General features: G+C 34.2%; 3 protein-coding genes and 4 pseudogenes across 7 annotated transcripts, besides 1 other annotated feature; 3 read left to right on the top strand and 4 right to left on the bottom strand.

The window, feature by feature from the left end:
• Positions 1 to 12,725: part of a mobile genetic element that runs on past the window's edge.
• Positions 2,805 to 3,409, top strand: TVAGG3_0952270 (annotated as a pseudogene). The gene has a single exon. A coding segment is annotated over exon 1 (605 nt).
• On the bottom strand, positions 3,761 to 4,190 carry TVAGG3_0952260 (annotated as a pseudogene). The gene has a single exon. A coding segment is annotated over exon 1 (430 nt).
• TVAGG3_0952250 lies at positions 6,355 to 6,968 on the top strand (annotated as a pseudogene). The gene has a single exon. A coding segment is annotated over exon 1 (614 nt).
• Positions 12,726 to 13,665: 940 nt separating the features above from the next.
• Positions 13,666 to 14,770, top strand: TVAGG3_0952230 (DNA replication; the record flags this gene model as incomplete). Its single annotated transcript, XM_001323376.2, has 1 exon — positions 13,696 to 14,736. One exon carries the CDS (start codon positions 13,696 to 13,698, stop codon positions 14,734 to 14,736), a length of 1,041 nt encoding a protein of 346 aa, XP_001323411.1.
• A 628-nt stretch (positions 14,771 to 15,398) lies between these two features.
• Positions 15,399 to 17,720, bottom strand: TVAGG3_0952220 (translation initiation factor eIF-2b subunit epsilon family; the record flags this gene model as incomplete). Its single annotated transcript, XM_001323377.1, has 1 exon — positions 15,401 to 17,692. The coding sequence occupies one exon, from the start codon at positions 17,690 to 17,692 to the stop codon at positions 15,401 to 15,403; it is 2,292 nt and encodes a 763-aa protein (XP_001323412.1).
• An 839-nt stretch (positions 17,721 to 18,559) lies between these two features.
• Positions 18,560 to 19,478, bottom strand: TVAGG3_0952210 (annotated as a pseudogene). The gene has a single exon: positions 18,562 to 19,478. A coding segment is annotated over exon 1 (917 nt).
• A 2,533-nt stretch (positions 19,479 to 22,011) lies between these two features.
• TVAGG3_0952200 (centrosomal protein-related family) lies at positions 22,012 to 25,996 on the bottom strand (the record flags this gene model as incomplete). The annotated part of the gene is made up of 1 exon (XM_001323379.2): positions 22,070 to 25,996. One exon carries the CDS (start codon positions 25,994 to 25,996, stop codon positions 22,070 to 22,072), a length of 3,927 nt encoding a protein of 1,308 aa, XP_001323414.1.
• Positions 25,997 to 26,051: the final 55 nt, after the last annotated feature.

Raw genomic sequence — 26,051 nt, 5'->3', positions numbered from 1 at the left:
ATTCAATGACACAACAACAAGAAGAAAAGTATAACAAAAGAAACGAAGCAAACACAAAATAATCAGAAATTCAACACAATTTACCCTCATTCCTGGTACAAAAGTTCGTGTAGTTCTTGACGACAAACCGTTGACAAAGAAACGTTTAAGGTTAAGTCGAAATTATTATATCGTAGACTCTACGCAAGGTAATGGATATCTTATAAAAGCTGCTGACGACTCCATAGCATTTTACCCTCGTCATAAATTAGAAAGTAGTAATGGCAAACTTGCTGAAACCATTGACGAAGCAAAGCGAGGAGTGGTATTGAAATACTTGGCTACAACACAAACGCATGACACTTATAAAGTAAGATATGAAGGAGGCGTTGAAGATGTTATACCATCTAAGAACTTGAGAGAGTCAAAGCCAACTCATCTGGGACCATTAGAGTGGGAGTACTGGAAAGACAAAAATAAGCCAGAAAGAATAAGAAAATTCTTCTAAACTTTTTCATTAGATGTAAATCAGACATGAATGAGAACAGTCATGGAATTATTAATGTTTTCATAAATTTACACCAAAAATAATGTTTATGTTAGAATGTAGATCTAACACGTTTTCTAACCACTTTTCTAACATGGTCTAAAACTCTCGAAAATCATGAATTTTTGACATTTCCTTATGAAAGAAAAATAACGCTAATTTTTTTCTAAGAAAAATTTTTATCTTGTATGTAAAGATATGATTTCAACAATCGGCACAACAACAATTCAAACTACAGCACCAAACTCGTTAGTCCTGAATCCAACATCTATGTTAGTAGAGATGAAAAGCTATTCCTTCTTCATATACTTTCGAAACAAAAATCCAGAAGATAAAGCAAGAACTTTTAACAAGTAATTTAGACTGTAGTGCGAAAGATGAAACAAATGAACAGTATCTTTATGAAATGCAGGACATTATTGACCATTTACCCAAATTGCCTGAAATCCAACAACAAAAACTAACTATTCCTGAATTCGACGAAATTGAAGTCAAAAACAACTGACTCAGTAGAAAATAAGAAGTTCATACGTAAAGTAAATTATGAATTCCTTTGTTTCTATTGCAACCATAAAGTTATGACAAAGATTGCGACATGGGTTATAAGAATGTTTCTGACATATATAAATCTGAAGAATTTAAGACCTACGATAACTTGTTTCATTAGTTGCTGAATGTGTTTGGGAAATAAGAGATAAAGATAGAAGAGGCAAAGTATGGAACGAACAACTAAGACCCGTATGTTTGAGATGAAGAGCAATTGACGCCTTAGTTGTTTTAGCAGGTCAAATTTCAATGTATAACGCAAAAATGAACCCGCAATGTTCAAAATGTAAGGCAGCGATGAGGAAATATAACTACTCCGTCAAAGAGATAGAAAAAATGAGAAACGACTATGCAGATTTAAAGAAAGAAGTAGAAAAGCCAGCAGAAGATAAAATGGAACTGTTAGCATTTCTGAACAAAAATTATCCAACTGCTGACGATTCCTTCTATCTGACGTCAAGAAGAAATTAAAAGAAAACCTTCGCATTGTTAAAACATTCGATGTACTAAAAGAAGAAATAGAAGCTACAAAAACTGTTTAAAGTCATGAACCATCGCAACATATACCATGTAAAACGCTTGTAAATAGTTATGTTAGAAAAAGAGGTTAGAAAACGTGTTAGATCTAACATGCTAACATAAACATTATTTTTGCTGAATTCAGCACAAAATTCTGAGTAAAATGACATATGCACGTGTCAAACCGTTGAGTTTTCACAAATTTTTAAAATTGCTGCGGAAAGTTCGTCAAAAAAGTGAAGGTTCCCGACGGTTTCAAACCGCCATACTTTACATGAAGATAGTTTACAATGTCAACTAATATCATGTACGATAGAAACGGTTATGTAAAGTTTACATTTTGTAAAGTTTTGTCCTGATTCAAGACAAGTCTTGTATTTTTTTCAGAACAAGTCTTGTTATTTTTCAGAACAAGTCTTGTATTTTTTCAAGACAAATCTTGTCCTGATTCAGAACAAGTCTTGCACTTTTTAGTCAGTTTTTCTTGTAAAGTTCTCAAATTTGAGAACAATTGTCCTGATTCAAGACAAGTCTTGTATTTTTTTCAGAACAAGTCTTGTATTTTTTCAGAACAAGTCTTGTATTTTTTCAAGACAAATCTTGTCCTGATTCAGAACAAGTCTTGCACTTTTTCAGGAAATCCTATCGTCTAACTTTACAAATGTCACTTTTTCGACATGATTGCATTTTGGTCGGGAACAACTTTCTCCCATTTTGTCACTTTTTCTATCGTCGTGTTTTGTCACTTTTCCCTCAGGGTGTGTGTCAGAAAATATCCAAAATCTTTATAGCCTCGTATCTCCTTCAATTCTTGACGGTTTGACATGTATGACACACCATTCAATTCAGAATTATGTGCTGAATCTTATGACCTTCATTTGTTCGTGACTTCTTTTCACATATGTAACCATGAATTTTTAACAATTTCTTTAACACAGAGAAATAAAGTTAGTTTTTATTTTATTTATTTTTTTTATTTGTATGTAAAGACAGTAATGTCAACATTAGAGAACACAACAACTGCTATCGTTCATGAAGCCATAAATGAAGAATACGAATACATACAATATAACAAACAACTTCGCCTCATTCGTTCGGTCAAAGATGACATGTACCAAAGCAAAGTATAATGAATGCTCTTCGTTCTACAAAGCAAGCATATCATTGGTTTGAAAACCAACAGACAAAAGAACTTTTAGAAGAATTTCCTCATATGATTGCTTCCCTCGGAAAACCGAGAGAAGAGATTCCGTACGAAAATCGCAAGAATTTGGCTCCTGGTTTGAAAGGTTATTATGTTCATAGACTTTTAGTAAACGCTGTAGCAATGTGGGCTTCACCTCGTTATGCTTGTTATATTTTCATGATGTTAGATGAACTATATAAAGCAGAACGTGGAGAGATGAAAAGAAACTTCAAGCAAAAGATGAAGTCATTGAATCCAAAGACAAAGCATACAGAAAAGAATACCGCGTTCAGTACCAAAAGGAAAGGAAAAGAGTTATAAGTATATGATATATACTGAAGAGTTGAGAAAGAAGAAGATAAAATATGGTTATGTTGCATTTAGTCAGAGAAACAACAAAAGCTTTTACGACCTTGCTAAAATATATAAATCTGACAGAAACTGGTTCTATTCGTGAAAACTTACCGATTTCAATGACACCGAATGAGCAAATAAAGGAAATTGTCAAAAATACTCTTCCTCAAACACACTATGACATCAAAGGTTGCACAATACTTACCTTCAAAGAAGACTTACCATTACTGAAGGAAAAAATAACAGAATATTTCGATAACTTCAAAGAGGAAGAATGAAAACTTACCGATTTCAATGAAAAACATTAACTTTTTGACGAAGTGAAGATTTGCACTTTGACAAAATTTAATGAAAAACATTAACTTTTTGACGAAGTGAAGATTTGCACTTTGACAAAATTTAATGAAAAAGTTAATGAAAACTTACCGATTTCAATGAAAAACATTAACGTAAACATTAACGATACAATTTATTTCCTGGACTGTTGTCAAAATGTCATGTTGTCATCATTTTTAAAAGAAGTTAAATAACCTGGTAGCACATGGTAACATGGTAACACCATCAGTTCTTCAAAATATATTTTTGCTTTAAATAGCTTCAGGGTCTATTTCTTCAACCATTTCACTTCCTTCGTCAATGTCAATAGAAGCTTCTTCAACCTTTGGTAAGAATTTCTGTATAACATCTTTGTTCGTTATTGTCTTCAGAGATGAAGGATAATATTTCACATTTGTTTCACCTTTCTTATATTCTTTCTTTCGGAAAGATTTAAAGCAATACTGAAGAAGTCAATATTAGAGTTCTTTATAACAGTATAATGAGTATCTTTGACATTCACGAAGAAACTCTTTTGTTTCAAAACTACTGCTAACTCTTGTGAAGTATAACGTTTGCGGTCAATGACGATAGCTAATGTCTGACATACTGACCAAACTTAGATTCTTTCACAAACTTCTTGTTAAAGATAACATTAACGTTTGAAGCACCATTGAACTCATTCTTGATGGCAGTAGCGAGAGCATTGTATGAAAAGAACTTGCAATCTTGCATGTGTTTCATTAAAATAAAAAGTTCGAAATATTTTAAAACTAGCCTTAAAAAATCTAAGCTAATTTTTTTCTAAGAAATTTTTTTATTTCCTACTAAAGATGTATCGGAAGTTGTCTAAGTTAGAACACTCGGAAATAAAACAACTTCTTACAGAAGCTAATATAGATGTTGCAAAGCATTACGCAACAAACAAAAAGGCACTCGCTGACATCCTCAATGACTACAATGGTGAAATAACTATTGATAGAATTCATGAGTTCATAAATGCAAGAGCATTTCCTTTAAATGACGTTGCTATTGACTTATATCATAGACGTTCAGTACCTCATGAAGTAAGGCGTGAGATGTTTGACATAACAAATGCGAACGTTGGTCATACTCGTAAAGCTCTTTCTCATGATGTTCGTCAAGAGATGTTTGAACTTACGAACTCAAACGTTGGTGAAACACGAAAGAGAGATGACACACTGAAACAACAGAGAAGAGAGATGTTTAAAAGAGCTATAGAACAAGTTCGTAAAGCTAACGATGTCATTCGTTCCATTGACGACAAACCAAAAGAAGGTGAGAGATGGTTAAAGAAAGATTAAGAGAATAGGAAAGAAATGTGAAGTCAGGCAATAGACTCATTGACTTTAACATCGAAGCTTTAGATGAACCAAACAGAGACTACTTACACAAACATTCGGTAAGGTTTCATGAGACTCTTAGAGAAAATTAAAAATAAACTCACAACAGAGATGGATGGTATGTTTATAAACTTGGTGGAAAGTATGAATGTTCTACGTTAACCTCAATAATATTGGAACATTACTACATCAGCTCTTGAAGGAGAACTTTATATCAGAGATAGAAGCAAATGCTGCAGGTATTGTTGAAATGCACTATGACTTCTTCTTGACAAACATAAAGAATCTTACTGAAATAAAGATGTATGATTTAACAGAATATGAAGGCTTAACGATGTCAGATGTAAAGAAAGGCAAACCAAAAAAGAGACCATATAGAGATGAAAGCACACTGACAAATGACCAGAAAGCCATTTTGAAGCTCTTAAGCAAACAGGAAACCCAGCACTTATAGAAAGCTTTTGGAAAGATAATGGTGAAAAGAAGTTTTATAAGAAGAGAAGCGGTCAGTTCTGGAAGTATCTTTGCACATTACCTATAAATCTTGAACGCTACCAAATCTTCAATGAACTGAACAAAAGAACTGCACACTTATGACAGAGGACAATTGTTTCGTTATGCTTGCATTCAGCTGGAGTAAATGAAGAAACTATTGACCACATGAGAGAAGTCATCGTGTTAGAGACTTTCCTCAAAGTAAAGTACAAAGAAATTTCTGACGCAACAGGTATAGCATTTAATGTTACCATTGGTTATTTCAATGACTCAAGACATAATGAAATAAAGAGATACATACCAAAAGAATGTGAAACTGTTAGAACTATTGACTTACTTCTTGTTGAAGACCACTACATGCTAAACGAAAGATTACCAATGACAACATATTTCATTCGCAACTATATAGAAATTCTCAAAGCTTGTGGTGGAATGAACATTGAGAAACAGATGAAGATTTATACAAAGAGAGAAGATAAATATGTAGTTCGCATGGATAGAACTACACCGCTATGGATGGTATGAAAACATTGTGGGAGTGCAAATATTTCGAACCTATTTCTTATGGAGAACTTTTCACATATACGACTGACTTATATAAACAGAACCTTGCACCATTTAAAGATTTGACATATGCTCCAAAGTATTGTGTACAACTGAAGAAGAAAGCCGAGTCAAAAGAAGTAAATAAAAATAAGTGCAAGTTCATTCCTGAGCACGTTTTCTTTGCTGACTTTGGTGTAGTACCGATGGCTTTCATAAAGCTTTTAACATATGTTACGACAGTGAAGATTGTTCAGTGAGTGAAAGCATTTGGGGTCAAGACTGTGCAACAGAATTTTTGGAACGACTCCTGACAAGAGTTTAATAATATTCCATAACCTCAGTTATGATATAAACTTCATCTTAAGACACATGACAGAAGTGAAAGGAACTCCCATCATTAAAGGTTCACGAACAATGCAAATAACTGGCTTATATAAGGAAAGGCAATTATTATAAAAGACTCTTACAGTGTTATAAATAAGAAGCTTAAACTATTTCCTGCTATGTTTAACTTACAAACAGACCGAAAGAAGTATTTCCATATAACTACTACAGCAGTACTTTATTAGCAAATGACAACAGAACTGGTGTCATTTCTGAAGCATGTAAGTTTATCCGGGATGCAGATACATTCATGAAAAACATAGATTCCATCAAAGGTTGCAGAATAGATGAGAACCACTTCGACTTAGAAAAGTTAGCACATTTTATTGAAACAAGATGTAAGAATTTTAAGAGAAGGTTTTGTTAAGTTCCGCAATGACATATTGAAAGAATTTGATTTAAACGTTTATGACTACGTTAGTATTTGTTCAATTGCTAACAAATTATTTGAGAACAGAGTGTACTTCCCGAATGGAAATTTATATGACCTCTCAAATAAACCAAGAGAATTTATTTCGAGATGCATTCAAGGTGAAGATGTATGCTGTCAGATAACATGAAACAAAAGAGCGAAAAGAAACTCATTGCTGACTTCGACGCTGTTTCATTATATCCATCAGCAATTGCAAGATTGTATACTTTAGAAGGAATTCCAAAAGTATTGAAGATGAGATGTTAAGCACAGAGTATCTCATGAGACATTTATTCGATGATGACCAAAAGGAACCCATTGGTGAAAAGTTTATGTCTGGCTTCTTTGTTCTCATTAAGATAACAGAGATTGGAATACATAGACACTTTCCTTTAATAGTTTGTGACCCTGAACTAAATCCAGAACTTAACGTTCCCAGAAGTTCAAACACTTGCTGTCTCATGTATGTTACCATATAACATTACAAGACCTCATAAAATATCAAGGTGTCAAATGTGAAGTGTTGCAAGGATACTATTACGATGGAAACAGAGATATTAGAATAAGAGATGAAGTAAAGAAGTTGTTTGAGTTAAGGTTAAAGTATAAGAAAGAAGGAATCCTTTGCAAGAAAATATAAAGCTCATTCTGAACAGTATTTATGGCAAAACTATTCTATCTCCTATTGAGTCAAAAATAACCATAGTAAATGACAAAGATGCTATAAGATATGCCATCAGAAAACTACAACCATATAGTGAAGTTCGAAGGTTTGGATGGTTCAGATAAAACTATTTTCAAGCTAACGAAAAGCATTTGCAGACACTTTAACTTCTGTCCACTTGGTGTTAATATTCTATCTATGTCGAAGAGAATAATGTGTGAAGTATTCTGTACTGCTGAGGACTTAGGAATGGACATCTTTTATAGCGATACGACAGTATGCATCTTACAATGAAGATATCCCTCGTTTAGCTGAAGAGTTGAAGAACGTTATGGAAGAGTTCTCATTGGTAAAAACCTTGGTCAATTTCATAGCGACTTTGCAGAAATCACACCTGGAAAACAAAGTTTAGCATACAAGTCAATATTTTGTGGAAAGAAGACTTACATAGACTTACTCACGAATGATTTAAATGAAGTTGCATTCACTGCAGAATGAAAGGCGTGAAGCAAGATGTTATTGCTTTAACCGCTAATGAAATGTTTCCTGACTCTGTTCAGTGTTTCTATGATGAAGATAAAGGTTTAATGGTTCCGCAAGGAACATATGACAAAGACTCTGAGTTCAGTTTAATGAAACTTTACCAAGCACTTTATGACGGTCAAGAGATTGGATTTGACTTATGTAAGTCATGTCAACCTTGCTTTGAAGAGAAGTTTAACTTTTCTATTCAGACTAAGACTTCATTCATAAGAAAGCTTAAGTTCTGAGGTCATGAATGAGAAAAATAATGAGGTCATTTATTTTTTGTCAGCAATGAGGTCATTCGTGATAAAAATAAAACTAGCGGCAAGGGCGAAGCCCATGTGGTCATTTACAATACTGCGATGTAGAGTTTAAGAGTTGTGCTTCAATGTAGAGACAGTCCTTATGGTCTGGAGGTAAGAACACTGGGCAGTTATGGTCATGAGTGGAGAACATGTCTATCCAAAACTCACGATTGAAGCCAGTTAATTTATAGTATTTAGGGTTAGGAAGTGTGAAGTTCTTGTATGACCAATGAACTCATTTTCAACTCCCTTACTTAAGTTTGAATATAATATAGCTTGCTTTCTATCCCAAATGCCAGGTGTTACAATCTTTGAAAATTCATTTTTCCTCGGAAGCATTGCATCATAATTGAAAACATTCTTGAAATCTTCATTGGGTTCAGAGATTTGAAACCTTATACGTAATGGATTTTCTTCTCTTTAGCTACTTCATTGAATGGTGAATATATAACAAAACTGACAGTCATGAGTTCCATCTTCATTTTCATTAAATTCATAATGAAAGTCTATAAGTTGTGGCTGACTACCTTCTTCTTTCAGTTGTGCAAGAAACTCACGTAAAGGCTGTAAAGTTTGTACTTCAATGTTGAACTTTTTCTCGAACATCTCATTAAATGAAATCATACATTGCAACAATGTTGTATCGTCTTAAAGTATTTGTATATGTGAATGTTTTGGGCGCTTAAAGACTGTTCGTCATTTTCTATCTCGACTTGAAGTATAAAGTCAACCTTTCTGAAAGCACGTGTTATATACATATTTGTTATGCCAATGTACTTCTCTTCATTTATGTTCACAATCCAGTCTGTTGGAAACTTAAACGTTACTCTGTTCCCTTTATTTTGACGTCAGGGTTTTCACTACTGAACGCAACAGTTAAAGGTATTTGTCTATACATTTAATTCGGATAAAAATAAACCATTTACTCTTTCTTTGCTTCAGCTTCTTTAGCTTTTGCTTCAGCTTCTTCTCTAGCTTTCTTCGCCAGCAAACGTGGGTTCTTTTGTCTTTCAGCAGCTAATGCAGCAAGTTGTTTTTCACTAAGTTTTCTCTTTGGTCTCTCTGGCTTTTGTTCTTGTTTTGTTCCTTCAGTTCGGATATAAATTTGCTCACGAATTTCTTTCTTCAATGCTTCAACATCTATGACCCCCTGGGTCTTGTCCGTAGGACTTGTCTGAGTCATTTGACTGCAGATAAAAAACAAAATTTAAACTTTAACCGATGTTAAATGAGCTTGTCAAAATCAGAGCGAGAGTTCATTATATTAAATGACGCAAGAGGAATACAACATCCTTTCTATTACGTAAGTCAGAGTAAAGATGTGTAAAATATACGTAAGAAAAAGAAAGGTTCCATTAGCGAATGCAGAAAGCGACAACATTAAGGTGTATGGCAAGGGTGAAGTCCACGAAGCCCATGTTAAGCCTTCTATTCAAACTGAAAAGTCAATAGAACCAGAAGAAAGAAGCCAGATGTACTTTCAATAACGAACCAAGAGCTTATTGCAAAGTTCGTGAATTTCATTGAAAAACAAACCGAGTCAAAGAACCCTGACCCACCAGTGAAAGAAGTTGAGACAAAAGAGAATGTACAGTTCATTGAAAATGTCAAGAAACAACTTCACCCACGAATGCCAAGAAGAAGAGTGAGAATAATGAAGTAAATAGATATTTTTTATCTGAAGTAAATACATGCAGAACGAACAGCTAAACGAATTTACTCCAGCAGAAGCATATTCATCAGATTCGCTCATATTTCGATATCATAGACAATGCAGTTCAAATTGGTGACACTAATAGAAAATATTCTGACGCAAAGATTCCATCACAACCTGGAACTGCTAAAGATAACACATGGGTAACATTCAATCTCTCACCTCCTGGTGAAAATATGTTGGACCTTTACAATACATTCATTACGTATAAAATGGAAGGTCAATTTATTGTAGATAAAGAAATTGGTTCAGGTTCCAATAAAACAAACCCACCAGGATTTTGGATTGGTTTCGATGACGCTTTCTATGCAGTTGCTGGATATCAAATCCTTGCAAATGGTCGTATCGTATATTCTCAAGACAACGCAAGAGAAGAAGCATATATAACTTCAAACTCACAAACTACCGAACAAATAAAGAAAGTAGATGTTTTCTCAAAGACTCGACATGAAGATGTATGGAGTCATTCGGGAACATGCAGAACAGGACAAATTGTTAGTGGTCCAATTACAGCAGAAAATCATTTGATTTTAAGCTTCGTTTAAGAATTCCTGTTAGAAGATTCCTTCCATTAGAAGCTATTCGATTTATTCCAGCTTTTGCAGGAAACATTCAGCTTAAAGTAAAGTTCAGTAGCGACGCCTTACAATGCACATCTATATCTGTAAATGATATCATTGCTTTCAATCCAACTCTTAAAGTTGCATTTGCTTCAGATTCAAATCCACCGACAAATAATTTGTTCCATGGAATGAACCATTCACTATGATAACGAAGGCAGTAGAAGCTAGTGGAACAGTTACTATTACAACTGTAAACCAGCAACTATTTCGAACAAAGATGGATTTTAATGAATGTTTCATTCATCCAAAGTCATTCTCTTTAGACCCTAACATTTATACAGAACTTTAGAACATTATACAAACGAGGCTTTATGTTTTCCTGTTAAAGTTATGGATTGGATTCCTATGGACGGTTCATTCTCAAAGAATACAGATAGTTCAAGTGCAACATTTACAGCAGCTTATACGCCTATTAATGTTAAAAGTATTGGGCACTATTTAGAAAGAAAGACAACTATTATGTTAATTTTGAGAACCCTAAGTAAATATCTTCAGCTTTCCATGGGAGCTTATGGAAATATGCCTGCAGAACCTGAAAAATCATATGGACCTGTATTTTATGAAATGGTTGCGAACGCCTGCAATACAAACAATGATATGATAGGATTTAATGAAGATGTTATGAGGTCATTGGTGGATGATGGTAGTGTGGAACATAAATGGGATAGCTATGACAACACACATTTCTTATGTGGTTTTCCAACAGAAGTGGACTTTTGCTTCCAGCAAGGTCAAACATCTACTGCTCAATAACATACAAATTGTCTTTTAAAGGACCTATTGAACTAGCAACTGAAAACGTACCAAAGCCATTATTGGATTTATGAGGATTGTTGCTTTGCCATTCAGGTAAGACAGTCAGGCATTCCCATAATAAGATTAGATGACTATAACTTAGCCACGGACGACAGTGAGGAATAAAGGATGAACGTTTATTTTTTAAGCTTATAAATGAGTTCTTCATCAAGCTCTCGCGAACCTTCACCATCTATGAAACAAACTTTACCAAACGATTATGGAGCACCTATTGAATATTTCTTACGAGCTGCACAATGGCAAAGAGCAGTCTCACCAAGGTTAGGTGTTCCACCAGCTCCTGTCAAAAATAGCATTTGGTCAAGTCCTTATATAAAATATGGTCTCCCACTAGGTTTGCTAGCTACAGCAGGAGCAGTTATGATGTTGAAAAGAAATAAAGCAAATGTTGTAAATAATACTGAAGTATGAAGTTAAACAAACTCCAACACCTTCACAAGCAAAACCTTCAATGACTCCTGAACCTATGAAGTACAAACTCCTGTTCAAAAGTCAACTCCTAAACCGACTCCAACATTTAAACCAGAACCTACTCCTCAAATAAATCGTAAAACTCCTGCGTTTCCTTACTGAAAAAATAACGTTATTTTTATTTAATATTAAAAATTTTATTTGATTGAAATGACGACTAAAGTCACTGAAGCAATGAAACAAAAGTTTTTGGTAGAATACATTAAATCAGGAACTATTCCAGAAGGTTTTTACATTCATACTATGAAGGATGGTAGAGTTCAGTTTAGAAAGATAAAGCAACCATTAGATAGAGAAGGTATATTAAGGAAGATTAAACTTCATGAGGACAACATTGCTGAACTTAAAAGAAGTTAGAAGAGTTGGAGAAAGGAAGAGAGTTATAAAGCAATGAATTCAACAAGGTTAGAAATGAGGGTAGAAATGAGGTTAGATCTACCCTTCTACCCTAAATTTATTTTTGCGCTATGTTTTCATACGTGTGAGGGTGGTGATATCATTAATTTTTAAGTTTATTTTTATATAAATGACGAAAACTATTGAGATAACAAACTACAACGGTCATGAGTTCAAGAATTTGTTCTTCGTTCCTCGTGAAAATACATTCTATCAGATACGAGGGAGAAAGGGTAAAGTTAGTTTGAGCGTTTATGAAGGAATGAAGAATGGAAAGTTTATACAAGCATACGATACAAACGGTAAACGTGTTTCATTAGCTTTGTCAAAACTTACTAACATTTATTTTGACAGTGATTTTGACCTATATGAAGAAGAAAGTGAGTCAGAAGATTATGAGCTGTTATGTGAAGCACAGCAATGGGAGGAGTTGCAATACTTTTGTAAGTGAGAACGTTTATTTTTACATTAGTGAAGTCATTAGTGGTTGGCGGTTTGTAAATATTTAATGTTAAGTTAGTGTTGTCGTTTGTGTTGTAAAATATACGTTACTGGTTTTGTAAATATTTAAGGTTAAGTGGTGTACGGAGGCGCGCAGTGCCTCAGTACACGACTTAGCCATACTAACTAACTTTGCAGCATAAGTTAGTTGCTAAAGGAGAGACGACAAGGACTTTGCAGAGCATTTCTCCAGCCTTGTGACAAAATACAATATCGTTTTCTATATCTCCACCTAATTTTTCGAATTTATCAATTCGTGTATTCCTATGTTTCCTGATTTAATCACTATATTTGCAATCCAGGTATTCAGTATAAAGGAATGCATACTCGCAATTGAGTACCCCAGGATATTGAAGAGCCTTCATTCTATTATATATTCTGGTGTAAACTTCTTATAAACTTTTTTTTGTCTGAAATAATCAAGGATATATTGATTGGCATCAAGAAACAACTAATGACAAATTTGAGCAAAATAAACTCTTACGTATTTAATATGAGACATAATGCGTTGTAAGCAGAACTGTAGCGTTTCCAATTATATCTAATCGAATTATATAAAACATCACAAGTTGTTAAAGATTCACGCTCTTTTTGAGCTTGTTGAATTGAATATCAGTTTCCAAAACAACATATTGCCTTAAAGAATTTCAGGGGTTGACAATGATATCTTCCATAGAACTTAAATTCTCCATAACAAACAAATTTATCCAAGTAAACAGCAGCTTTTATACTAAAGAGTTATTATTCTTATTTTTCCATGGATTTGATTATTTGCATAAAAATTCAACCATTTTGACAATGAAAATAGATAAATAGCAGTGAATAGAATATATTTTTCGCTTAATTTCATTCAATATGACAAAGATTTTTCAATTCTCATTTTCTTGACTTGAAAGCCACCATTTATTTAGATTTTGGATTTAGTAAAGCCATGTAATGTTATTTCTACAAAGAAAGTTATAGAGTTTAAAAAATGGGAAACGGACGAAATAATTTTTTTTAGGGAAGTTCAGTTTTTTTAGTTTTAGAATTAATGTGTGCTCTTTGGATTGACCAACACAGACCACACAATTTGGATGATCTTACTATTCAGTCCAATGCAAACGAATTACTAAAAAGTATTAGCGGATCTTTTGATTTTCCACATTTATTATTCTGCGGACCTCCAGGATCAGGCAAAAAGACCCGCGTATTAGCATTTCTCAGAAAACTTTTCAACGCAGAGCTTACACACCTTGCATCTGGCTTCCGCACAATTGAAGAAGGCGATAAAAAGATCGAAGTTCAAGTTACATCATCAGATTTTCATATTGAAATCACACCAGCTGATGCTGGCATGAATGATCGCCATGTCATCTCATACTTTTTGAAAGATGTCGCTGCTTCTCAAGTTGTTGGTGGATTTTCAATCAAAGTCGTAGTTATCAACGAAGCTCACCGTCTTTCCAAGCTTGCACAACAAGCCTTACGTCGTACAATGGAAAAATACGCAAAAAGCTGCAGAATTATTCTTATTGCTGATTCTCTTTCACAAATCATCGAGCCAGTCCGTTCTCGTTGCTTAGTTATTAGAACGCCACGTATACCATCTGCCGACATCGCTACAGCTGTTAAAGAAGTCGCCAGTAAAGAGAATTTCGAAATTTCAGACGAACAACTTACTGATCTTGTTAATGAGTCCATCGGAAATCTCCGCCGTGCCATTAACCTACTAGAAATGCTTTCCATGCAAAAGAAAGGCGGAAGCGTCCAAAGTATTTTGCCAGAATGGGAAAGATACACAGACGAGCTTGTACAGATCCTTATCGAAGGAAAATTACAGACAGAGACAATCAAAGAGATCAGAGTTCACCTTTACGAACTTCTCGTCCATTGTGTCCCTCCAACAGAGATTCTGAGACGTATTGTCCACGGAATACTCCACCAAATAGATTCCAACCTTGTTGAGAAGGTGGCATCAACTGCGGCTTTCTACGAAGCAAGAATGCAACAGGGATCTAAGCCAATCTTCCATTTAGAGGCTTTCTGCGCAAGATTTATTTGCATTTATCGTGAATACTTCTCTTCATGGTAATTTGAGTTCTATAAAAATGTAAATCCTGAAATTTATAAAATTAAATCTTTCTTTTTTTTTAATAAAGTAATGAAAATACAATTTTAGATATGCTATATACATATTTATTCATAACTCACGGCTTGAAAGCTCAATAGGCAAAAATTTTAAAGATTTTGTATCATGAAAATCAATCTTTCTATCTTCAATTGTTCTTACTTTTCAAATATTCTCAATGTTCGTTGATTAAAGCGATATATAAAAGTTATTTTAATATGATTGAGCTATAACTTATGTTAAGAAGCTCCATAAACATACATTGTGTATATTTTCCTCATGATTTTCATAAAATACATTTACTCAAATATATTAATTTGTTAAGCAAACAAATCATATAATTTGTTAGAAGAAATAAAAGATTCATGCATAAAATACATCCAGAATCTTAGAAGACATTGTTTTCGACAACTGGAACAGAACATTCTTTTCTTCTAATAGATTTACTAATGTGGTTGTATCATTTCATATCTATGAATTTAATCTGAATTCATAAATTTAGCGGTCATTGTTTCCCACACATATATAATATTAAATTTTCTCAATCATATAAATAACAACATTTATATAATCAAAAAATTATTTATAAAGTTTTATAATATAAGAATCAAAAAATTTATTTTTTTTTTTATTCCGATGATTCGATGTAAGAATCATATAATTTGCGCTGTGTTGGAGTAGAATCATCCTGTCCATCTCTCCAGTCTGCGTATGCGTCCTCTTGTACAACGTCATCTTCTACGAGTTTCTTCACAACTTCTACGAAGAGTTCCTTTCTGTTGCTGTAATCGACAGCGCAGTACCACTGCCACCAGTAGAGAACATCTGCCTGGTTCTCGCTTGTCTCCAAGTACTTGAAGAGCAAGTCCTCGAACTTATCCAAAGCAGACTGCAAGTCATCTTCTTCATTTGCATTAGACATGTCAATTGCAGCAATGATCAATGCAACTGCGCAGTCCAATTCTATTGCTCCTTCCTTCATCTTGAGGCTGCCGAGTTCTGTTTTGACGTTGTCAAGTCCGCCGTCTTTTGTGATTGCTTGGTTGATGAGTTCCTGTGCGAGTTTGAGGAATTCTTCGTTGATAGGAACATCGCATTTCTCATTCTCGTTTTCGTTATCTTCTCCATCGTTTTCGACATCTTCTTCTTCGTTTTCGAACTGATCTTCCTCTTCTTCCGGATAAGAAGCCTGCAAAATGTCTTCTGGCTCAATTGGAAGTTTGTCTCTCGCCTGGGCCATTCTGAGAAGAGGAATCTCGTGCATTGGTGTCGGGAAGAACTCTGTGACAGTGTAGTTCTCGTCTTCGCCCAAATCAATTGGATCTTCGAACTTTTGCTCGCAGAATTTGCCAAGCCAACTTGGAACATCCGGTGGAAGAGTGACGTCTGTCTCTTCTGTTGGGAAAAGACCATCAGGAAGCAATTCCTGGAAGGTTGTCAAGCGGCGGCACTCAGGAATGTCGCGTTTGACAGTGCATCCGAAACTGATGATGCAACCGTAGTCGATGGTGATGCCGTCGCTGAGAACACACTTGGAGGCAATCAATGACTGATCAATTTTGACGTTATCGCCAATGACAACGTCATCCCAAATAATTGAGTTCTCAATTTTGACGTTTTTACCGATCGTACAGTTAGCACCGATGACAGAGTTCTTAATTATTGTGTTGTCGCCGACTTTCGTGTTGTTTCCGATTACGACCAATGGACCAACTTTGGCGGAAAGGCTTGGGAAGACGTTTTCGTAGAGGTAGACAAGGTCGCGTTTAATTCTGTATGCGGTAGATTCGATGTTTTCTGGTTCTTGAAGGAATCTTGCAAGATCTTCGTTATCTTGGAGATCTGAGCTGATCTTCTTGATAAACTTATCCTCCATCTCTTCTTCTTCATCCATAGGGAAGTCATCGTCCATTGCGGACTTTGTTTCGTATGGTGGGAAGAAATTCATTTCAACTGTAAGAGGATAGAGCCAACGGTGAAGCATGGCGAGTGATGTATCGATGTAGTCTGGAAGATCGTCGATTGTTTTGGCGAATGATTCCTTGCAGTAAAAGATATGAGTAACATGCTTTGTTAATTCCATAACATCGATCTGTGTTGGGATGCAATCGTCGCAGAAATTCTTCCAGTCGAATTGTTCACCGAAATCTGGGAACATCTGGGCTGTGCAGACGTAAACATGAGCATCATGAAGATTTGTAAGAATATGGTAACGCGATACCTTCTTGAAAAAGCCCTTGGTAAGATTGATTTGCAGTGGTGACCTGCCAAAGTTGAATTCAAATTCAGCTGTTGAGCCAATTTGTAAAATCGAGTGTTGCTCGCTTTCCATGACATTATAGGTATTGTAGTTGCCTTGTGTGAATACACAAGTTGCGACAAGCTGCATCTCGTCCTTTTTCTCTTTGGCTACAATAATATCATTAATGTGTCTATGAATAACGGTCTTTAGAGGAACATTGGTAACTAAAGTACCTGGAACAACAACACAGTGCTTGAATGCGTTGTACTGTTGGTTCCACTTATCAATAATTCTCATGCAATCACCAACATTATTGGCTGGTTCCATTGTATCAACAATTTCAATGCCTTGGATCAACATTCTTGATGAACACAAGGATGTAACTTTCTGTATTTGTTCTTTATCGTTGGTTCTGCAAAGAATATAAATTTTTTCGAGACCATTTGAGTTCAACCAGTTAAGAACATATAGCAAAACTGGTGCATTACATAATGGGAATAAGCATGGTGGTAATTCTCCGTTAATTGGAGACATTGTGCAAGCAAATGGATGGCAAAGAACGAATGCAACAGTATCTTCGAGTTCTTTGTTGAATTCTTCTAATTCCTTCTGCTTCTTCGCCTCTTCCTTCTTACTTAAACCTGACTTTTGTTGTTTGTTAGGTTTCCTATTACTCATATTTCTAATTTTGGCTCCTGAAATTTAGCGGTTATACATGACAAATTGAATAAGAAAATTTTGTCTCCGGATGTTATGAAGCTGAATCAACGCGAGTCTAAGCATCATTAATTATTGCTTAGTATATACAAAGTATAATTTTCCTAGTATTTGATTATAAAAAAATGATATTTTGCCTAATTTTTGAAAATTAGAATACACAAAGCTTTATTTATACTTATATATCAAATATATACTTTAATAAGTTTCAACATTCTATTTTAGTTTTTTCCTCTTGTGTCACTTTTATTATCCTAAATTCCTCCAATATGTGTCAAAATATATGGATATTGCTGATGCATAGCAGAACATATGATTTATTATTTTTCATCATTGAGGTTATAAAAAATACGGATTTCAGCTCCGATTGGCATATTTATGAAATCTATACTACTAATAACCAAATATATATTGCATCATTTTTGCAATGAAATACACGTAAAGTTGCCGATAAACTTATTTACACGTTTTTCTTGAATAACATTATGAATAAACCATATCATATGCGTTGCATTAGAATAGTAATAGCATATGAACTATTTTGATGAAAAGAGACGTTGACTTCTGCTTTAAAGAGATTTAACCAATATTCAATATATACACTTAAAATCAATAGAAGTAGATAGTATACTATGTGAACAATACATGTATGTGCAAGAATTTAGCTAGTGGTGAACTTTTTCATTGATTTTTGCACCATGCGAAATAAGAAGTTCGATCGTTTCTTTACTATTATTTTTAGCTCCATAATGAAGAGCTGTTCTCCCATCTTTATCTTTTTCATTGACATTTGCACCATGCGAAATAAGAAGTTCGATCGTTTCTTTACTATTATTTTTAGCTCCATAATGAAGAGCTGTTCTCCCATCTTTATCTTTTTCATTGACATTTGCACCATGCGAAATAAGAAGTTCGATCGTTTCTTTACTATTATTTTTAGCTCCATAATGAAGAGCTGTTCTTCCATCTTTATCTTTTTCACTGACATTTACACCATTGGAAATAAGAAGTTCAGTTGTTTCTTTACAATTATTATATGCTGCATGATGAAGAGCGGTTTGTCTATATTCATCTTTTTCATTGATATTTATACCATTGGAAATAAGAAGTTCGATTGTTTCTTTACAATTATTATATGCTGCATAATGCAGAGCGGTGTTTTCATATTTATCTTTTTCATTTATATTTGCACCATGCGAAATAAGAAGTTCGATCGTTTCTTTACTATTATTTTTAGCTCCATAATGAAGAGCTGTTCTCCCATCTTTATCTTTTTCATTGACATTTGCACCATGCGAAATAAGAAGTTCGATCGTTTCTTTACTATTATTTTTAGCTCCATAATGAAGAGCTGTTCTCCCATCTTTATCTTTTTCATTGACATTTGCACCATGCGAAATAAGAAGTTCGATCGTTTCTTTACTATTATTTTTAGCTCCATAATGAAGAGCTGTTCTTCCATCTTTATCTTTTTCACTGACATTTACACCATTGGAAATAAGAAGTTCAGTTGTTTCTTTACAATTATTATATGCTGCATGATGAAGAGCGGTTTGTCTATATTCATCTTTTTCATTGATATTTATACCATTGGAAATAAGAAGTTCGATTGTTTCTTTACAATTATTATATGCTGCATAATGCAGAGCGGTGTTTTCATATTTATCTTTTTCATTTATATTTGCACCATGCGAAATAAGAAGTTCGATCGTTTCTTTACTATTATTTTTAGCTCCATAATGAAGAGCTGTTCTCCCATCTTTATCTTTTTCATTGACATTTGCACCATGCGAAATAAGAAGTTCGATCGTTTCTTTACTATTATTTTTAGCTCCATAATGAAGAGCTGTTCTCCCATCTTTATCTTTTTCATTGACATTTGCACCATGCGAAATAAGAAGTTCGATCGTTTCTTTACTATTATTTTTAGCTCCATAATGAAGAGCTGTTCTTCCATCTTTATCTTTTTCACTGACATTTACACCATTGGAAATAAGAAGTTCAGCTATTTCTTTACAATTATTATATGCTGCATGATGAAGAGCTGTTCTTCCATCTTTATCTTTTTCATTGACATTTGCACCATTCAAAATAAGAAGTTCTGTTGTTTCTTTACAATTATTTAATACTGCATGATGAAGAGCGGAAGCTTCATCTTGATCTTTTTCATTGACATTTGCACCATGCGAAATAAGAAGTTCGATCGTTTCTTTACTATTATTTTTAGCTCCACAATGAAGAGCTGTTCTCCCATCTTTATCTTTTTCATTGACATTTGCATCATGCGAAATAAGAAGTTCAGTTGTTTCTTTACAATTATTATATGCTGCATGATGAAGAGCGGTTTGTCTATATTCATCTTTTTCATTGACATTTGCACCATGCGAAATAAGAAGTTCGATCGTTTCTTTACAATTATTATATGCTGCATAATGAAGAGCTGTTCTCCCATCTTTATCTTTTTCATTTATATTTGCACCATGCGAAATAAGAAGTTCGATCGTTTCTTTACTATTATTTTTAGCTCCATAATGAAGAGCTGTTCTTCCATCTTTATCTTTTTCATTGACATTTGCACCATTCAAAATAAGAAGTTCTGTTATTTCTTTACTATTATTTTTAGATGCATAATGAAGAACAGAAATTCTATCTTTATCTTTTTCATTGACATTTGCACCATTCAAAATAAGAAGTTCGATTGTTTCTTTACAATTATTATATGCTGCATAATGAAGAGCTGTTCTTCCATCTTGATCTTTTGTATTGATATTTACACCATGTGAAAGGAAATAATTCCAAAGCGATGGAATATTAAACATTGCTGAATAAACAAAACATTGGTTAATATCATTATTTTGATCGAAATAAACTAAAAATAAATCAAGATTATTATAATTTATTAAAGATCCTATATCAATATCTATATTGTACTCATTCATCAAGAATGTAACAAAATCAATGTTGTGTGAAATGATTGCGTATTTCATGCATTTTCTGTCTGGCTTTTGATACTTCAAGCATTCATTTATAATATCTGGGTTTCCTCGTAAAAATGATAATCTTAGACATTTTTCAGTTATTTCTGAGTCAAATTTTGTTCTTAATAACTTGAAACAATCAACTGCTCCATGGTAACAGCATAATTCAAGTAATGAATATCCTTTCTTAGAATGTGGATATAAAACACTGACAAGTTTTTGATTTTCATCAAATTCGTCATTTTCTATATATATAATGAATTTTTCTTTGTCATTATACATAATTGATCTGTAAATCGTATTTTCTAAATGAATTTCGAGACCTTCTAATTTAATTTCTTCAAAATCACGAGTTATGTCTAATTTAATTCCATATTCTTTATAAAACAAGTAGTTAGAAATAATTTGAATATCTTTTACCTTCGTTACATGGTAATCATCGCAAATGAATTTTGCAAGTTTCAAATATGAGTTTGCATAGCGGTTATTATACAGAATGATGCCCAAAATTTCTTTTACAATATATTCTGGGACATATTTCTTTGAATCAATCAACTCTGTTTTGATCATATTGTAAATCTCGGTTAATTCTTCTTCCTTTTCCGTTTTTAACTGATACAATTTAATGTACGAATCGATATGGTATTTGTAGGTAGTTCTCAATTCACTGTATTTGTCTTGACAAAAGTCTTGATCAGACATTAAAAATTTAAAAGTTATATATTAGCATCCAACCATATAAAATATTCTATAATACATTATGGTAAAAGTTATAGTATTTCATATGTGGAAAATGACCCCAATGAGTTAGATCAAAATTATTATTATTTTTTTTATATATAAAATCAGTGATCATGAATTATGTACACTGAATACGACACTAAGATATGATATTTTTCGAATTATTTTATGATTCTAATTGCCATCGATTAATTCCAATCAAATTCTATGAGTAAAACTTGCAACCTAAGGCATATTTGGCTCAATTCTGCAAACTTCTTTTTTCAATTCCAACTCCGCACTGTTTTTGGTGATAAATCAATTTTCATGCAGGGAAAATATACAAATAACATATAGTAGTCCATAATGGTGTAAATTATTATAGATATTTTCCACTCATGCGCATAAGATAACGATAAAGAATCACTTTAAACAACTTTAAAAACTGCGAAATAACTAAAACTTCAGAAGATGTGTACGAGAAGCCTTATGCTTCATTGTGATCAGTATGAGCACTTGAGGTTAAAGTAATAATGATTGAATCAACTTTAATAAAAACACAATTATCAATTAACATTAAAAATTACAAGAAATATTTATTAAAATATAAAAAATAAAGCCATATATAAAATATACAAAATTACAATCTGTGCGCTCCTGGTCTGATATTCTCTAATATCGCAAAGAAAACCCACACAGCAGCTCTTCCATTTGGATAAGGGAAGATCTTAACTTTAACAGCAAATTCTATATTCTTCTTTTCAGTCTTATATACTTCTCTAGCTATAATTTCATCCGTTACTTCTTTTCCAATGCATTTCTTATCTGTAAAAGGCAAGCAGAATGGGGTACCAAATACTCTAATAAGTGGGAAGTCATTTTTAATTTGCATATTAATATTTTCAAATTCTCTCTGTTGTGTTCCTGTTGAAGCAGATATTTCACATAACTCTAAAGCGCGCTCTAACTGAGTACCAATCAAAGATGTATTCCATAATGATCTTTGTGATGATTCACGCAATCTTTCAACGCAAGCTCTGATATCTGATTCTATCTGAGCCTGAAGAACATCGATATCTTCTCTCGACAACTGCTTTGAATAGTTAAGATGTTGCTCTTGAGGAGAATCGAATGGTGGAAGATCTCCGTTCTCTGGCCAGAAAGGATGCCAATCTGATGTTGCTTGGAAATTCCATTTGAGTTTCCATGGTTCTGGGGTTGCTTGAATGTTTGCCCAGACATTTGATTCATTGGCAACGCAACCAACAGAATACATCGGACAAGCAGAAGATGTTGTTGGGAATGATCTTCCTGTATTTGGATCCCAAAGTGTCATATTTCCTGAGCTTCCGTTCTTTGTCAAAACATAGATTGTTCTGCCGTTATCAATTGTGTAACCGAAAACTAAGAAAGCATTGATATCTTTGTACTTGAAATAGTTGCAAAGCAAAGATGCGTGTTCTTCTTCATCACCTGCATTCAAGTTCAAGAATTGCTGAGAAGTATTCCACAAATCTCCGATAATTCCATAGACTTTGTTATCAGAAAGATTTGGAATCAATGAAACAAATCTTGCGAGTTCTTGTGGTGATTTGTTCATCATTTCCTCAGGAGGATTCTGTCTCATGATCATTCTACAAATAAGGAATGGTTTGTAGTTCTTTGGATGTGTCAAAAGAGACAAATATCTTGGTCTTGTTATTTCATTTTCTAACATTGTTTTCATCCATCTTTCAGCTCTTTCTGTGATTTGTGTTGTTTCGGCAGAATCCTTTCCTGTGACAAGAGGAGAGAACTTCATTGGAGGATCGATTGTGAAGAAGACTTTCATCTGCATATCACCATTTTCGTTCTTGTAGCCAAGAATAAATGGTGGAGTATTAAGTGTTATGATGCCATCAACTTTTCCACTGGCCCAAATTGCTTCGACAGGGAATGTGATTGATGCAAGACTTCTGTTTTCTGTAACTTGGTGTGTTGTCTGTTGTTCACGATCATCTTCAATGACTTGGAATGAAATCTTATCGAAGAGATCGATTCTGATGTCTTTCTGCTGCAAATCTGAGATTGTTGGAGTTTCGTTTGCATTCTTTGCAACAGCAAATTGGAATCTTTGGTTCCATTCTGGTGCTGCACCAGTAATTACATCTGTTTCTTTGACTGTTCCATCGTAGGTGACACGAGCAAAACAAGCAGATGTTTGTTCTGTTGCACTTGAATAAACAAGACTGCTTTCTGTGCCAGGACCTGTTCCAATGACAACTCTCTGAGGAACAGTTGACGTTCTGATAATGTGAATAATGATCTTTGAGTACTGCTGGATATTTGATGATGGAACACGTTCCTTTCTGATTGGTTTGAGTGGTCTGAACATGAAGAATCTTGCGAGGATTGCAGCAAGAAGAGATGGCAATGTAGGCATTGGCGCTTCTTTGACAATATCTGTATATTGGAGTTGTGGTTTGACAACAGCTGTTTGGACATCTTCCTTATCTTTGACATGCTCAATGTAATCATCAGGAACTGTTTTGCTCTTCTTCTCCATCATTTCTTTCCTCTTCTTTTCATCTATCATCTGTTGTATACGAAGTTTAGCTTGGAAATTAACTGATGCAGGAACAAATGAGCTCAAACAAACAGCATTTGCTGCGGAATCCAGTCTGAAATTATTGTTAACTCTTTCTTTTGCATGTCTAGAGGCAATCGTAGCAAGGTTAGCAACAACATAAGGATCATTTGGATCAAATGACTTTGCATCGTCTTCATATCTAGGGGCAGAAATGAATTGGGAAGGATCTCCAAGCAATCTCTTCTTAGTTCTTGCGTTCTGATCTGGAATGGAAACCAAAATCTTTTCATTTTCTTCTGGTTTGATGTAGATTCTGGCTTCAACAGTACCAGTAATGAGATTTCCATTAGGAAGCTGGAAGTCGGATGAGAATTCATATGAGAAAAATTCAGGTGGAGTACCAACATAAACAGGAATTGAAACTCTGGCAACAGCTCTTTCTTTTTTCTTTGTATCCATCTCCCAAACTTCAAGAATAATTGATGATGGAAGTCTTGTTGTCTGTATTTCGAACTGCTTATTGATTAATGATTCAAAATTAGAAGTTAATTTTGCATATTGAGTGTTGAAAACACTCTGATTTGGAATTATAATTCTTACTGATGTTTGAGTATTTTGAATATCTGATCTTCTCTGCTGTTCTTCTGCTGGAACTTGATCATTTGGAGTAATTGCAGCGTCCGATGAGAAAACTGCAAACCATTTTGGATCACCTGGGTTTCTGAGATATAAGTTTTTACGCTTGGCAATGATTTCTTCTTGGACTTGCTTGATATCAAGCTTTGGCTCTCCGAGTAATTCAGCAAGTTGAATTGTTAAACGTGCTCTTGTTTCAATTTCCTTATTTAGAATCTTCTTTTCGCGTTCAACTTCTTCTTCTGTTGGGTTTGCTTTCTGCCATCTAAGTAAAGTATTTGTAGAAGTATAGTTTGCACGAGAATCTTTAAGATCATGACTAATACGAATAAGTTCATCACGCAAACTGCCTTGAAGACTGCCTTCATTATCGTAATCGTCGAAACTTTGAAGTAATTTCTGAATGATGACAATTTTCTTTGCATCTTCCTTTTCGTTATCAAGCTCTTTTAAGAGGGCATGTTGTCTTTTCTGGAAAAGCTGTCTTTTGTTTGCAGATAAATTTTCTTGATATGCCTTGTAAGCCATGTTAAGACGGAACGACAAAATATCCTCCGGTGAGGAAAGAGAGTGAATGAGAAAATGAACACTACGAATTTCTAATATTAATTTCCTTGCAATATCAGCATCGACTATTTCTTCATTTTGTGCTGCATGAAACATCAAAAGACCAGCACCATCATGACTGGGTGGATCTATTGGGAATGGTGGTGGAATTTGGATGACAGTAGGCGTATCAGCACGAATATGACCATCTGCTTCAAAAAATTGTTGTCTATTGGCATCAGCCCATAAGCATCTGTTCTCTAATCTAGTTACATTACATGGTTTGCATAGAGGTAAATCTGGAATCCAAAAACCTTCTTCTGCTTTATTTTGAGGTACAAATTGAACATTATCTTGTTGTAATGGATATTGCTCTGTAGCAAGAGCCAAAAACTTCTGATCTGTTGGTGCGATTTCATCTGTAATAACGACTACTTCTTTTACTAAAGGTTTTGCTTCGATTTTTTGATCTTCTTGCTCCTGAACTTGTTCTTCAGCAATTTCAGTTGGAGTAGTTGGTTTTTGAATTTGTAGTGTTGTTGTACTTAAATCTGATTTTAATTTTTGTGCCATGAGAGCTTTTAATCTCTCTTGGATAGTTGCATCTGCACCACTTGGCTTTGTGGGACTTGGAGGGGCTTGGGCATCTTCTGGAGTTTGCAAATAAGGAACGGCGATTTGAGATTCGGGTCTACTATTTTGCAAATCCGAAAGATAACTTCCACCCTTCTTCATCTGCTCTCTGGCGAGCTGCAGAATCCTGTTAGATTGTTTAATGACATCGGCAGGCTGGGATTCGGAAGGATTCTCAGCCATTTATTTTTTAAACGTTCACCAAAATTTTGAAGAAAAGAAATCAAATATAACTAAA

The sequence above is a fragment of the Trichomonas vaginalis genome, chromosome I, assembly GCF_026262505.1.
Source record: "Trichomonas vaginalis G3 chromosome I, whole genome shotgun sequence".
In the NCBI taxonomy this organism is placed as follows: Eukaryota; Parabasalia; order Trichomonadida; family Trichomonadidae; genus Trichomonas; species Trichomonas vaginalis.
Note: the sequence above shows the minus strand (reverse complement) of the source record. Positions and strands in the feature narration are given on the sequence as shown.